Raw genomic sequence first — 16,154 nt, 5'->3', positions numbered from 1 at the left:
TCCGAACAGAAACCCCATAAGCATGAATGGCGATCACATTAAAAAATACATTTAACATAACAGATACATTTCAAAAAATATTACATATTTAAAATTAATTAAAATGCAATATAATTAAACATTTAAAAAAAAGATTTAATTTTTTGAAAAAAGAACTTTCAATGTTTTAAAGGTGCTAAAAATAACCTTCCCTTATTGTAGACGTGTTTTAATGATTAAATGAATGAAAAAAAAATATTTTACCAGGCATAAGAATTTCACGGGCATTCGTTGGGCAGAAGTTGGACAAATAACCCAATTCTCCGCCCACGTATGTTCTTTTCCCCGGAATGTGTTGGATCTGTCAAGAGGACTTGACAGATTGCAAGTTCTGGGTTTTCGCGCCTGCGAAGCACGAAACCCGGAACTTGCGCGGACCTTACGGGCACATGCGCACCTCGTACACGCCCATAGGGGCCGTAAATTACGGCTCAATATAATTTAAAAAGCAGGAACTGTTTCACAAGGACGGCGGGGTAATGTTTGTTCCAGTTTTTTTAAATGACATGTTTTCTTCATACAGCTTCAACAGCGACTACGTGCAATGATCCTGGAGTTCCTCAGAATGGCACCAGGAGTGGGGACAGCAGAGAGCCCGGAGATACTGTGACTTTCCAGTGTGACCCAGGATATCAGTTACAAGGAACTGCTAAAATCATGTGCGTGCAGCTGGATAACAGATTCTTCTGGCAACCTGATCCTCCAACATGCACAGGTACAACACAAAATGAGCAGTGATGAAAATCTTTTAGATTTACATATGTTAAACTGGTGCATATAATCATCATCATCATCACAGGCAGTCCCTCAGAATGGAGGAAGACTTGATTCCACTCTTAAAATGAGTCCATAGCTGGCTAAACAGTCTAATATGAGAGCCACAGTCCCTGTCACAGGTGGGATAGATAGTCGTTGAGGGTAAGGGAGGGGGGGACAGGTTTTCCGCACGCTCTTACTGCTGCCTGCGCTTGATTTCTGCATGCTCTTGGCGATGAGACTCGAGGTGCTCAGCGCTCTCCGAGATGCACTTCCTCCGCTTATGGCGGTCTTTGGCCAGGGACTCCCAGGTGTCAGTGGAGATGTCGCACTTTATCAGGGAGACTTTAAGGGTATCCTTATAATGCTTCCTCTGCCCACCTTTGGCTCGTTTGCCGTGAAGGAGTTCCGAGTAGAGCGCTTGCTTTGGGAGTCTCGTGTCTGGCATGTGGACAATGTGGAGCTGATCAAGTGTAGTCAATGCTTCAATGCTGGGGATGTTGGCCTGGTCGAAGACGCTCATGTTGGTGTGTCTGTCCTCCCAGGGGATTTGTATGATGTTGCGGAGCCATCGTTGGTGGTATTTCTCCAGTGACTTGAAGTGTCTACGTACATGGTCCATGTCTCTGAGCCATACAGGAGGGTGGGTATTACTACAGCCCTGTAGACCATGAGCTTGGTGGCAGATTTGAGGGCCTGGTCTTCAAACACTCTTTTCCACAGTCGATTATTCAAGGGAATTGAATCACAACAGTGGAAGAACACATGATGCCTTTGAAGGATAAACTGACAACATAGAACTTGTAATATTGCAGTATCAAGAATGTAATATCTTAAATTTGTTGGTAAAATAGGTCAATTGCTTTATTCCCTGTTCACCTCTAAAATTCCTAAATCTACCTCGTACCGACATTCAGCTCAACATTATGAAACCGGGGAGTCTGGTATATATTTTACAAAATAAGAAGATTGCGAGTAAGTAAAAGTTACGTTGTAGAGTTAGCTGATTAAAATGTAAGATGTGTCTACTGATCAGGAGTTGGAGCAATTAGATGGGGGTAAAATTAAATTTCCATCGGGGTGCAAAATAAGAGAATCATCTGGCCGGTTTACACCCCACCCGATTCTCATTTTCATTGCCTTCAACGGGTGGCCCATATTCTACTGCCTATATTGTACCCACTCTCAAGTTGAATGTTGACTCCTTGATGTTAATCAAATCTGCACATAAAGGACCCAGATAATATTTGGGCCGGAATTTGTCCGTGAGCTCGTGGAAATGTCGAGTTTTAATCTGGAAATGGACATCTGACAAGGGCTGTTTTAAGCCCCAGGTGAGCTTTTAACATCCGGGATCCTACGCTAGTTCCATTTTCTGCAGTGTGACTGGAGCAAGAGATTTATTATCACTCAGATCTGAACATAAACTGCCATTTTCAGTGCCGCTGGGATTTTTTATACAAATTTGAGGTATATAGGCTGCAAATTAGAATGATTACAGCACGGAAAAAAGGCCATTCGGCCCGTCGAGCCCTTGCTGACTCTCAGCTTGTCCCACTCTCTTGCCCTTTCATCATAGCCCTGCAATTTTTTTTCTCCTTCAAATACTTATCCAACTACCCTTTAAAAGATAACATTGAGTCTGTCCCCACCACCCTTCCAGGCAGCGTATTCCAGATCTTAACCACTTGCTCTGTAAAAATGTTTTTTCTTATGTTGCCTTTGGTTCTTTGGCCAATCACCTTAAATCTGTGTCCTCTGGTTCTCGACCCTTCTGCCAATGGGAACAGTTTAACTCTATCTACCCTGTCCAGACCCCTCATGTTTTAGAATACATTAGTTGCAGGATATCATACCAAGCTAATCATCTGCCCCAATGTTAACCTTATCACAATCTGCCAGCGGGCTTCCAACTGCAGCATGATAAATGATCTGATGCACCATTTTGTCAACTAGTTTGTTAACTACCTTGTATTTATTCTCATACTTGACTCTATATGGTTCCTTTGGGGTTCTAACTTCTTGCCTGACTAGCCCTTTGCTGTTATAGTATTGGAAGATTTTTTTGCTTTGTTTTTTACACGTTGCTGTGTCCTTTTCCAGTTTTCTCTTTGCACTCCAGTTTCTTTTTTGACTTGCCGCTGTAACTGGAGTAACTGACTGCATTTGGGTATGTCGAGTGACAGCGACAGTGGATTCCCACTGATCGCTTCACGTGTGTGAAAAACCGGTTGACCGCATGTAGCGAGCCTTCCCTGTGCAGTATACCTGAGAGAAGGTCCTGCTCATTACTAACTGTGCAGATAACATTACATTTCACAGAGGTAAAGGAACAGAAGGTACCCGCAGGTAGAGGCCTACGTATCCCAGGGGCACGTGCAGTTCGCAAGCACTTCTGGGATCACGAGGGCCTGCCCAACCAATAAAAGAAGGGAATCTCCATTCATAAATGGAAACCCCTTAAGTTCGATTGGGAATCACTTAAAAAAAATACACGAACACATGAAATAAAAACAATTACATCTTTAAAATTAATTAAAATGCCATTTAATTAAATATTTTAAAGAAACATTTTTTTTTATTTTATATGTTTTAACAGAGCTAAAAATAAACTTACCTTCTTGGGCGGGGTTTTTAATATATAAATGAGAGATAACGGGCCCAAGTTTCCACACGATAAAAAACGGGCGCCCCTCCGAGCTGGGCGCCCGTTTTTCGCGCCTAAAACAGCGCCGGAAAAAAAACGCGCGATTCTGGAGCGTTCTGCAGCTCCTTGTCTGTTTGGCGCGGCGCCCAGGGGGGGCGGAGCCTACACTCGCGCCGATTTTGTAAGTGGGAGGGGGCGGGTACCATTTAAATTCATTTTTTTCCTGCCGGCAACGCTGCGCGTGCGCGTTGGAGCGTTCGCGCACGCGCAGTGTGATGGAAACATTGGCACTCGGCCATTTTTGTAGTTCTTTGTAGCTGTTTAATTTTTGAACATTTTTTTATAAAAGCACATTGCCATCAGCACATCAGCACTGAGGCTTCTTGCAGCCTTCTCACTGTCTCCTTCCCCCCCCCCCCCCCCGCGGGAATGAACGGGTGCCTCAACTTGTGAGGCTGACTGCAGCATTCTCCCTGGCTGAAGCACTTTCACACAGGTAGGAAGGTGGTTTATTTAATCTTTTCTTTGCTTATAAATGTTTATTCAGGTTGGATTTATTTGTATAATATTTGTAGAAGTATAAATAAGGATTTATTATAGAATTTAATGACTTCCCTTCCCCCCCCCCCCCTCCCCACCCACCTCGTTCTGGACGCCTAATTTGGAACCTGCGCCTGATTTTTTAATGTGTAGAACAGGTTTTTTCAGTTCCACAAAAATCTTCACTTGCTCCATTCTAAGTTAGTTTGGAGTACGTTTTCACTGTGGAAACTTTGAAATCAGGCGTTAGTGGCCGGACACGCCCCCTTTTGAAGAAAAAATTCTGTTCCAAAGTGGAACTGTTCTACCTGACTCGAACTGCAGAAAAAAAAATGTGGATAATTGCGATTTCTAAGATAGTCCGTTCTCCACCAGTTGCTCCTAAAAATCAGGCGCAAATCATGTGGAAACTTGGGCCCACCATTTTATTTTTCTATTATTTAAAACTCTTACGCTGGTAAAAGCAAATTAGCCCAGCTTTCCGCCTGTGAATGCCCTTTTCTTTTGGATTCGTACAATCTTGTCAGAGGGTTCTTGACAGATCGCAAGTCCCAGGTTTCAGCCCATGCGCAGTGCATGCCTAAATCCGGAACTTGCAGGGCCCCTACCGGTACGTGCACACATCGTATGCACCTGTGGGGGCTGCAAATTCAGCCTTGTTGATTTTGTCGAGCTCTGAATTTACCTTACTTATTTTTTATCTTTGTTTAATTAAAAACAAAGATAAAATAATGTTTTTAATTAAAATATTGAGTAGAGAGGCTATAGCATGGCTACAATTCCACTTTTCACAGAGATGTATTCAGGTCTTTTATGGAAGGATTTTCCAGGTGCTGAGAGTTGCCGTATGAGGCAGTAATACTTATTCAACCTGCAGCTTTCAAAGCTTTGTACGTACTTTCTTTCAAGCAGATTAATTCATAACTTTGTCACGCTTCATCCTGTGGTGGTGGTTCAATTAAATACCATATTCATGGATTGTATTTATCATTTGATTCTGCATTTAATCTGTAATTACAGTGTTACTACCTAATCCATCTTCTCAATGAACTGTGACAAATTAAAAAAACACATACATTATAAAGTGGGTGTGTGCTAAGTGTTTGATTTTAAAAGACTACATAGAAACACAGCAGTTTTGATTGCACTTTTCAATAGCATAGATATTTAAAGAAACAATTTTAAAATTTTACCTTGTTGTCATTTTCTTTTAAATCAGGAATTTAATTAAGCTAACAACCAGGAAAAAATAAATTATATGCACATAATAACGTGCCGGTGCAAAGGATAACCTTGAGGGGTCATAGCTACACAAATAAAGTCTCCATTGATGCAGTCACCGCGTTGTCATAAATTCTCAGAGGTTCTATAAACCCGTCACAAACAGCTTTTCTGTAGTCTTGTGATGTGCACCTTCTAGTGTGGTGTGGATTACAAAGATTTAGTAAAACCACTCATTAGAATTCAAAACAGTTGAAGTGTAGATGTAATTCGGGTTGGACCAATCACACCACTTTTGGCTAGCTTCATTATTTTTCAGCCGTAATAACTAATTTCATCATAGCGTTCTGTACTTAAAGAGGAATTGACTTAGCTCTGACAGGTCTGGGGCAAAACTCCATCCCTGTAGCAGTTTGACGTCAGCCATTTTGTTTGCTGCGGAATGTTTATGCTGCAGCAGTTGTACAATTTCTGTTATACAGATTTCTGGGTTTAATTTTTACTTTGACTTTACATTGTGGCAACGAATAGTTGCTGCACCAATGCCCGAACCCATTAGGAAGCCTGATAATTTTCACTAGATGCCACTGACTGACCCTCAGTTGTTACAAATGTACACAAAATAGAAAAAGGTGTAGGGTGCAAGTAGGATGATGGAAAAAGATAAGGGCCTAGATTTGCTGTAAAAGTAGCAGCACTCATGGTTATTTATGTGAAAATCAGACAACAACTTCTGCCGAGCGGAGATGCGCAGTTAAGCGCAAAGATCCGGAAGTTGCTGTTCGAGATGCGGCGCTCCTCCATAATCTGCACGAAAATGGCATCTCGCCATCTGGCTCCCCATTCAAATGTATTCAGCGGCGTGAAGTTCCTGTTCTGACATTGTAGATAGCGACTAAACACGCCATAGGAAGTGACGCATGCCCATTCCAATTTAAGTCCCTTTTAAAGGCGTGGTAATTCTTAATTGCCAAACAACCTTTCTGACGTTGAAAATTAACTTTCGCAAGTGTGGAGCCTCATTCCTTCAGATTTTAATTATTGCTGGAGGCTTGCCGCGAAATTGGACTGCTCACAGCACTTGCTCACAGTTATGGGGGCTTCTAGTTGCAGTCCTCCTCGTGTGTAAGTAACTTCGGGAGAGGGAGCGGAGGCAGCGAAGAAGTGGAGAAGATGCTCGCAGAGGGAGGAGGAGGAGGTAGAATGGCTCTCAGCAGGAGGCCTTACCCATCTAAGTGCATGTGGCTTTGCCATGATAACGGGCTTCCCCATGGTGCAGGGCGCCATCGACTGCACCCACATGGCTTTGCTGGCTCCGCATAACAATCCTGAGATCTTCCATAATCGCAAAGGCTGCCACTCACTTAATGGGCAGTTGTTGTGCGGCCATGCCCAGCGCATCCTGATGGTCATTGCCCGCTGTCCTGGAAGCAGTCATGATGCTTTCGTCCTGCTTCAATCTGGTGTAGCAGCAATCTCCCAGCCATCACGCCGAACCCGAGGCTGGCTGCTCAGAGACAAGGGCTATCTCCAAGGGCTGATGACTCCCCTCCACCACTCCTGCCCAGCACTCATATCAGGACAGTCATGCTGGCACCAGGAATATCTTTGAGCCGACCATCAGCGGGGGGCTCAAGCAACAATTTTGCTGTCTTGAATGCTCAGGAGGAGCCCTCCAGTACGTGTCAGAGTGGGTGACCCATTTCATGGTGGTCTGCTGCATGCACCACAACTTGGCCATCATGAAGGAGCAGCCATTGCCACCAGGGGATTGCGGGATCACCTCAGGAGGAGGAGAAAGGAGAGGTGGCGGAATAAGGTCCCCTGCAGTCAGAATCAGGGGAAGTCATAACGGGGAACAAAGAAATGGAAGACCAATTGAACAAGTACTTTGGTTCGGTATTCACGAAGGAGGACACAAACAACCTTCTGGATATAAAAGGGGTCAGAGGGTCTAGTAGGGAGGAGGAACTGAGGGAAATCTTTATTAGTCGGGAAATTGTGTTGGGAAAATTGATGGGATTGAAGGCCGATAAATCCCCAGGGCCTGATGGACTGCATCCCAGAGTACTTAAGGAGGTGGCCTTGGAAATAGCGGATGCATTGACAGTCATTTTCCAACATTCCATTGATTCTGGATCAGTTCCTATCGAGTGGAGGGTAGCCAATGTAACCCCACTTTTTAAAAAAGGAGGAAGAGAGAAAACACGGAATTATAGACCGGTCAGCCTGACCTCAGTAGTGGGTAAAATGATGGAATCAATTATTAAGGATGTCATAGCAGCGCATTTGGAAAATGGTGACATGATAGGTCCAAGTCAGCATGGATTTGTGAAAGGGAAATCATGCTTGACAAATCTTCTGGCATTTTTTGAGGATGTTTCCAGTAGAGTGGACAAGGGAGAACAAGTTGATGTGGTATATTTGGACTTTCAGAAGGCTTTCGACAAGGTCCCACACAAGAGATTAATATGCAAAGTTAAAGCACATGGGATTGGGGGTAGTGTGCTGACATGGATTGAGAACTGGTTGTCAGACAGGAAGCAAAGAGTAGGAGTAAATGGGGACTTTTCAGAATGGCAGGCAGTGACTAGTGGGGTACCGCAAGGTTCTGTTCTGGGGCCCCAGCTGTTTACATTGTACATTAATGATTTAGACGAGGGGATTAAATGTAGTATCTCCAAATTTGCGGATGACACTAAGTTGGGTGGCAGTGTGAGCTGCGAGGAGGATGCTATGAGGCTGCAAAGTGACTTGGATAGGTTAGGTGAGTAGGCAAATGCATGGCAGATGAAGTATAATGTGGATAAATGTGAGGTTATCCACTTTGGTGGTAAAAACAGAGAGACAGGCTATTATCTGAATGGTGACAGATTAGGAAATGGGGAGGAGACCTGGGTGTCATGGTACATCAGTCATTGAAGGTTGGCATGCAGGTACAGCAGGCGGTTAAGAAAGCAAATGGCATGTTGGCCTTCATAGCGAGGGGATTTGAGTACAGGGGCAGGGAGGTGTTGCTACAGTTGTACAGGGCATTGGTGAGGCCACACCTGGAGTATTGTGTACAGTTTTGGTCTCCTAACTTGAGGAAGGACATTCTTGCTATTGAGGGAGTGCAGCGAAGATTCACCAGACTGATTCCCGGAATGGTGGGACTGACCTATCAAGAAAGACTGGAACAACTGGGCTTGTATTCACTGGAGTTCAGAAGAATGAGAGGGGACCTCATAGAAACATTTAAAATTCTGACGGGTTGAGACAGGTTAGATGCAGGAAGAATGTTCCCAATGTTGGGGAAGTCCAGAACCAGGGGTCACAGTCTAAGGATAAGGGGTAAGCCATTTGGGACCGAGATGAGGAGAAACTTCTTCACCCAGAGAGTGGTGAACCTGTGGAATTCTCTACCACAGAAAGTAGTTGAGGCCAATTCACTAAATATATTCAAAAGGGAGTTAGATGAAGTCCTTACTACTCGGGGGATCAAGGGGTATGGCGAGAAAGGGGGTACTGAAGTTGCATGTTCAGCCATGAACTCATTGAATGGCAGTGCAGGCTAGAAGGGCTGAATGGCCTACTCCTGCACCTATTTTCTATGTATGTTTCTCAGAGGATACGGATGAGGAGGACGAGGAAGAGAAGGCAGGGAGGAGGCAGGCAGCAAATTTCTGTTCCAGACGGGCTGTCCGTGAACACCTCATCAGACTCCGATCCAGTGAATGAAACCCAAGATCCCTGTTTCTCAGCACTTCCTCAGCATACTATCCATCTGCCATGGAACATCACAGCCCCCTCTTGGGAACAACATTGAAATGAGAGCTACCACAAAACATAAATTCCAATCAAAAATCTTAAATTTATCCAAATGCAATCAAAGTTGCAATATCAACTATTCACCTGTGTGCATTCCCTCAGTGTCTGTCGTTCGTGTGCCCTTGCTTAGTGCCTGGAGTAAAAATAAAACAGGGAAGGTGGCTCAACCGTGGCTAACAAGGGAAATTAAGGATAGTGTTAAATCCAAGGAAGAGGCATATAAATTCGCCAGAAAAAGCAGCAAACCTGAGGACTGGGAGAAATTTAGAATTCAGCAGAAGAGGACAAAGAGTTCAATTAGGAGGGGGGAAATAGAGTATGAGAGGAAGCTTGCCGAGAACATAAAAACTGACTGCAAAAGCTTCTGTCGATATGTGAAGAGAAAAAGATGAGTGAAGACAAACGTAGGTCCCTTGCAGTCAGATTCAGGTGAATTTATAATGGGGAACAAAGAAATGGCAGACCAGTTGAACAAATACTTTGGTTCTGTCTTCACAAAGGAAGACACAAATAACCTTCCGGAAGTACTAGGGGACCGAGGGTCTAGTGAGAAGGAGGAACTGAAGGATATCCTTATTCGGCGGGAAATTGTGTTCGGGAAATTGATGGGATTGAAGGCATATAAATCCCCGGGGTCTGCATCCCAGAGTACTTAAGGAAGTGGTCATAGAAATAGTGGATGCATTGGAAATCATTTTCCAACAGTCTATCGACTATGGATCAGTTCCTATGGACTGAGGGTAGCTAATGTAACACCACTTTTTAAAAAAGGAGGGAGAGAGAAAATGGGTAATTATAGACCGGTTAGCCTGACATCAGTAGTGGGGAAAATGTTGGAATCAATTATTAAAGATGACATAGCAGCGCATTTGGAAAGCAGTGACAGGATCGGTCCAAGTCAGCATGGATTTATGAAAGGGAAATCGTGCTTGACAAATCTTCTGAAATTTTTTGAGGATGTAACTCGTAGAGTGGACAAGGGAGAACCAGTGGAGGTGGTGTATTTGGACTTTCAAAAGGCTTTTGACAAGGTCCCACACAAGACATTGATGTGCAAAATCAAAGCACATGGTATTGGGGGTAATGTACTGACGTGGATAGAGAACTGGTTGGCAGACAGGAAGCAGAGAGTCGGGATAAACGGGTCCTTTTCAGAATGGCAGGCAGTGACTAGTAGGGTGCCGCAGGGCTCAATGCTGGGACACCAGCTCTTTACAATATACATTAATGATTTAGATGAAGGAATTGAGTGTAATATCTCCAAGTTTGCAGATGGCACTAAACTGGGTGGAGGTGTGAGCTGTAAAGAGGACGCTAAGAGTCTGCAGGGTGACTTGGACAACTCGTTCAGTTTGCTCAAAATGAGGGATCTGCTGGCCTGCTGAAATTTCTTGGATGTCTGAAAGCAGAAAGGCACAAGGCTCGGGTTGTGCTGAGTGGTCGGGGGCAAGGGGAAGTAAGATATCCATGCATAAACCATCATCAGCTTTTAAGTGAGAAGAGATTGCGGAATGCAGGGAAGTGGGATGTGAGAAGATGATTTGCTGTGACCATACTGTCATCATCAACAAGAACATAAGAAATAGCAGCAGGAGAAGGCCATTTGGCCCATCGAGCCTGCTCTGCCATTCAATAAGATCATGGCTGATCATTTACCTCAAGTCCACTTTCCTGCACTATCCCCATATCACTAGATTCACTTAATATCCAAAAATCTAGCGATTTCTGTCTTGAATATACTCAAATATTGAGCATCCACAGCCCTCTGGGGTAGAGAATTCCAAAGATTCACAATCATCTGAGTGAAGAAATTTCTCCTCATCTCAGTCCTAAATGGCTGACCCCTTATTCTGAGGCTGTGACCCCCTGGTTCTAGACTCCCCAACATCCTCCCTGCATCTACCCTGTCAAGCCCTGTAAGAATTTTGTATGTTTCAATGAGATCACCTCTCATTCTTCTAAACTGATCAGCACCAGAACATTGCCCCACCACCCACTTTAAGTTGACGTTTGCTATAAAAATAAAGAACTAAAAATAGTTGGAAGGGGAACAAACATTCAGAAATAAAATCACAGGGCTCTGGAAATCTCCTTTCCTGTGTTTTACAGGATCCTTAGAATAGCTTGAAACACATGTCTCATCCATGATTTCATATTTAACTTTTATTTCTTGAAAAACATCTACGACAATATGATTAGTTCAGTACATAGCTATTGCCGAAAAAGCCCTGTCTTTTCAGAGGTATTCTGTTACATCTCTTTATCCATCATCATCATAGGTCGTCCCTCAAAATGAGGATGACCTGCTTCCATGCCAATAAGGAATGAGTTCACAGGTGTTTCAATGAAGGATCTAATAGTCCAGATCCCGAACTACATGTTGAAGGGTGGAAGATGCCTGTGCGTAGATTTTTTTAATGTGGTGGCCGTTGCACATCAGCCACCACACAGGCTTGACAGAGCTAGATCTTTATCCAGTGGGAAGGATTAACCGAGACCAGCTCTGCTGCACGGACCAAGTGCGCACGCATATTGTAGTGTGGGCTGGCCCGTGCTGCCCCTGGGCCCTCGGCTCATCTGGGCCCCGAACTCACGCCTCTCCTGGGCCCCGAACTCACATCCCTCTATGAACTCTTGGCACTTCTTTGCCCCGACCTTGCCGCTCCTGCGGCACCTGCCCGTGCTCCAATCAGTGACCTGGATTATGGTGACATACATCTCTTTATACCATAGCATTGTGCAATTTTCTGATCTCCTCCTCTCTTGGAGACATCAGTATAATGGTTTCAATTGCTAGCACTACACATGGGCTTCCATTGGTACCTTCTCTGTAATGCTCAACCCTATAACTAGCTCGTGAAAAACACTAGAATAATTGTTTATTTTTGTGATGTTGGTTGAAGGATAAATATTGGCCAGGATAGCGGGGAGAACTCCCCTGCTTTTTTTGAAGTAGCACCTTGGGATCTTTTACATCCACCTGAGAGGGTAGGTTAAATGTCCCATCTGAAAGACAGGTGTTTTCAAGTCTACTACACTCTTCATTGATTTCCTAATCTATTGCTGGTAAATTGAAGATACCCATAACCACTTGATCTGTTCCTGTACACACTTCTTTTATTTGACTCAAATATTCCTGATCGACAGTAGACATCCATGGTTAGTTTCCTTTCCTATATTCTATCATCCCTATTTCCAGGGTTTCCTTTCTCCCTTATCAACATCCAGACCAGAGAGGTTCATCTCCATTGGAACCAAATTCTCTCGTGCACAGAATGCTACACCCTCTCTCTGTGTGCCTCTTATTTTTACAAAGTATTCTGTGTTCCTGCATACTTATCCAACCTGTGTCATTGTTGAACCAGACCTCTTCGATGCCGATGATCTCATCGCCTCCCTATCCAGCGAAGACCTCCAGCTCTCCCATTTTATTGCTAAAATTCCTAGCATTCATATTGTATAACTTTGAGGCATCGATTTCACCCTCTCTGCGAGGAGATTGATCCCTGTCCAATTCAGATGAAGGTCCCAGAATCTGTCCCAATATCCTCGGAATCTGAAACATTTCCTTTGACATCATCTTTTTAGCTACATATTGACTGTCTAATCTGCTAATCCCTATCTTGTCCAGCACATGGCATCAGGAGTAATTCCTATATTACCACTCTCAAAGTCTTGCATTTTCTCAAGGTTCTTCTGCAAGCTCTTTCCCCTATCTTTCCCATGGCATTGCTTCCAATATGAACCACAATTTCTAGCTGGTTTTCCTCCCTTTTCAGATGGTTTTCTGTCCCCTGTGTTTAATTTGTCTTGTATTTTGTTTTGCTCACTCTGCCCAGCCCCCAATTTCTGCTCTCTTCAACAACAACGATGAGTTTCCATTTACATAATGGCTTTAATGCAGAAAAGCATCCAAAGATAATTCTGAGGCTCGAGGAAAATAGACACTTTAACGTAACACGATGGGCGGGAAACCCCCCCATTGGATCGGGTGGAATGACAGTTTACACCTCGTGCAATATTACTCCAGTGGAAGGTCAAATTGGGCAGGTGTAAAACCAGTGCTGCACCTAATCTCGTCAGTTTTTCGATGGGTGGATTAGGTTAGAATTGCTCCAGCTAAATAAATGAAGATTAGGTTGGGTGGCTCATGCTTAGGCACAATTCCACAGGCACCCAACTAGTTCTTCTTCATCTACTGGCGTAGTGAGTGCCAGCGGCTACTGAATCTGGGGTGGGGGGGGGGGCGGGGTGGAGGGTGGTGGAGGGGGAGGAGGGTGGGGGTGACATCATAGCCATGTCCAATCCAGTTTGTAATTGAGAGCAGGAACCCCAACATATTTTCCCTCCCTAATCCTAGACGCTGCATTGAATTGCAACACCCCAGCTGCTTCCCTGCTTGAGATTGAGTCGCTATCACAAGTTGAGGAGTGAACATGGGACTTCCTGATCTTTTGACTGAGTACCATATCTGGAAATTCATTAACTAACAAGGACCAAAATGCTTCCTATCAATTTTACTGAACAAGCCCACTCTTTTCTCCTTTTGCACTCACACCAACGTTTTCACAAAAACCTATTCAAAATGGGGACGCTCACCCGAACAGGGATTAATCAGACCACTCTTCAATTTAATTTTAAGATTGCTGAGTTGAAATCATGAAGATAACTGTCAATTCTTTCTTGGAAACAGCCCCAGCTGCCACCGAGATTTTTCAAACCAGACTGGATTTTAAAATTTGTGCAGCGATATTAAAAATCAGCATATGTATTTGCATGCAGTAGTTCCGTTGTCTAATTTAAATTTTACAAAATCATAACTACAATCCAAATAGATAGAAGACACGAATGAAGGTAGAAGATACTAAAAACATCCCGATAGTGGATAATCAAAGGGCTATAGGGAGGGAGGGATACAATCACTATCACTAAAGAAGTAGTACTCGGTAAAATAACGGGACTAAAGGCGGACAAGCCCCCTGGACCTGAGGTGTTATACTTACAATAAAGGATGAAACCGAGTACAGTGTACAATGAGCAAGTGTGACCTTAGTTCCTTTAATGTTACTCCAGAGTGCAGGTACCTTGTGAGTGGCCTGCTTATATACCGTTCTCCTAAGAGATGTTGGGATGTCTTGGGACTCCAACAGGTAGGCCCTCTGGTGGTAGTGTAATACAGATTACAAGGGGTTAAATATATAACATCACTCCCCTGTGAAGTTAACAGTACACTTATTTACAAGGTGAGACGATCTAGGGCTTTTCGCTCCCTTGTCGATCGTCTCGGTACAAACTCCCTGTGGGTGAGTTGGTTAGTTCATAGAAACATAGAAAATAGGTGCAGGAATAGGCCATTCGGCCCTTCGAGCCTGCACCGCCATTCAACAAGATCATAGCTAATCACCCACCCCAGCAGCCCCACCACCCCAGACCCCTTCCACATCCCCCGACCCCCCCAGCCGCAAAGACCATATCCAACTCCCTCCCGAACACATCCAATGAACTGGCATCAACAACTCTCCGCGGCAGGGAACCCCACATGCCAATAACTCCCCGAGTGAAGAAGTCTCTCCCGATCCCAGCCCCAAACAGCCCACCCCTCCCATCCCAAGACCGTGCCCTCCCCACATGCTCCGGACCCACCCAACACCGGGAACAGTCCCCCCGCACCAAACCCGCCCCATCCCATCAGAATCCTTCCCAAATGCCCCCGCGACGCCAACCACACCACATCCACCAACCGCCATCTGCGTAGTCAACCTGTCCACCCCACTCCGAACACTCCCCGCACCGAGGCACAGAGCCCCCAGGCCCGCCCCTCCAACACACTTTGCCCCCCCCCACAACCGCTGCAATGTGGCCCTTCCCGTCCCCCGGCCTGGGTTTCTCCGCCCCTCACTTCCACCACTCTCCCCTCCATCTCCCGCATCCGTCTCCCCTCCACTTCGCTCTGCCTCACCCCACAAATCCCATCTTGCGGGCGGTAACCTTCTGGGGCCAGGAATTTTAGCTCCCAGTGTGTAAGTCCTGCTCCCGCCGCAGAATTGGCCTTACCACCCCTCAATGGAAGAGGAGTGCAATTTCCCACACTCCACTTCCCTTCAGGGCAGTTACCAGGGCACGACTGGATGCTCCTGTGACAGTTTGAACTGGTGCTCTCCACTCTCCCGTCCTGTGACAGTTGGAACTGGTGCTCTCCACTCTCTGTCCTGTGACAGTTTGAACTGGTGCCCTCCACTCTCCCGTCCTGTGACAGTTGGAACTGGTGCTCTCCACTCTCTGTCCTGTGACAGTTTGAACTGGTGCTCTCCACTCTCTCTCCTGTGACAGTTGGAACTGGTGCTCTCCACTCTCTGTCCTGTGACAGTTTGAACTGGTGCTCTCCACTCTCTCTCCTGTGACAGTTTGAACTGGTGCTCTCCACTCTCCCGTCCTGTGACAGTTGGAACTGGTGCTCTCCACTCTCTGTCCTGTGACAGTTTGAACTGGTGCTCTCCACTCTCTCTCCTGTGACAGTTGGAACTGGTGCCCTCCACTCTCCCGTCCTGTGACAGTTGGAACTGGTGCTCTCCACTCTCTCCTGTGACAGTTGGAACTGGTGCTCTCCATTCTCCCGTCCTGTGACAGTTGGAACTGGTGCTCTCCACTCTCTGTCCTGTGACAGTTGGAACTGGTGCTCTCCACTCTCCCGTCCTGTGACAGTTGGAACTAGTGCTCTCCACTCTCCCGTCCTGTGACAGTTTGAACTGGTGCTCTCCACTCTCCCGTCCTGTGACAGTTGGAACTGGTGCTCTCCACTCTCTCCTGTGACAGTTTGAACTGGTGCTCTCCACTCTCCCGTCCTGTGACAGTTTGAACTGGTGCTCTCCACTCTCCCATCCTGTGACAGTTGGAACTAGTGCTCTCCACTCTCCCGTCCTGTGACAGTTTGAACTGGTGCTCTCCACTCTCCCGTCCTGTGGCAGTTGGAACTGGTGCTCTCCACTCTCTCTCCGTGACAGTTGGAACTGGTGCTCTCCACTCTCCCGTCCTGTGCCATTCATCACTGGGCTGTTGGGCAGCCGGCCTTGCTGGGCTGCTGGGGATGGTGAGTTCGGCTTCGTGGTCATCTTGTGTCTGTGTTGGAGGGTCAAAGTTGGTG

General features: G+C 45.5%; 1 protein-coding gene across 1 annotated transcript in view; it reads left to right on the top strand.

Moving 5' to 3' along the window:
- LOC139266579 (CUB and sushi domain-containing protein 1-like) overlaps positions 1-16,154 on the top strand; it is a 3,131,815-nt gene that overhangs the window by 2,550,788 nt on the left and 564,873 nt on the right. Inside the window, exon 27 of the mRNA XM_070884173.1 lies at positions 563-754. Within this exon, the coding sequence (XP_070740274.1) occupies positions 563-754 (192 nt within the window). The remainder of the gene's footprint in view (positions 1-562; positions 755-16,154) is intronic.

This window comes from Pristiophorus japonicus, chromosome 7, assembly GCF_044704955.1.
Source record: "Pristiophorus japonicus isolate sPriJap1 chromosome 7, sPriJap1.hap1, whole genome shotgun sequence".
NCBI classification, from domain to species: domain Eukaryota; kingdom Metazoa; phylum Chordata; class Chondrichthyes; family Pristiophoridae; genus Pristiophorus; species Pristiophorus japonicus.
Note: the sequence above shows the minus strand (reverse complement) of the source record. Positions and strands in the feature narration are given on the sequence as shown.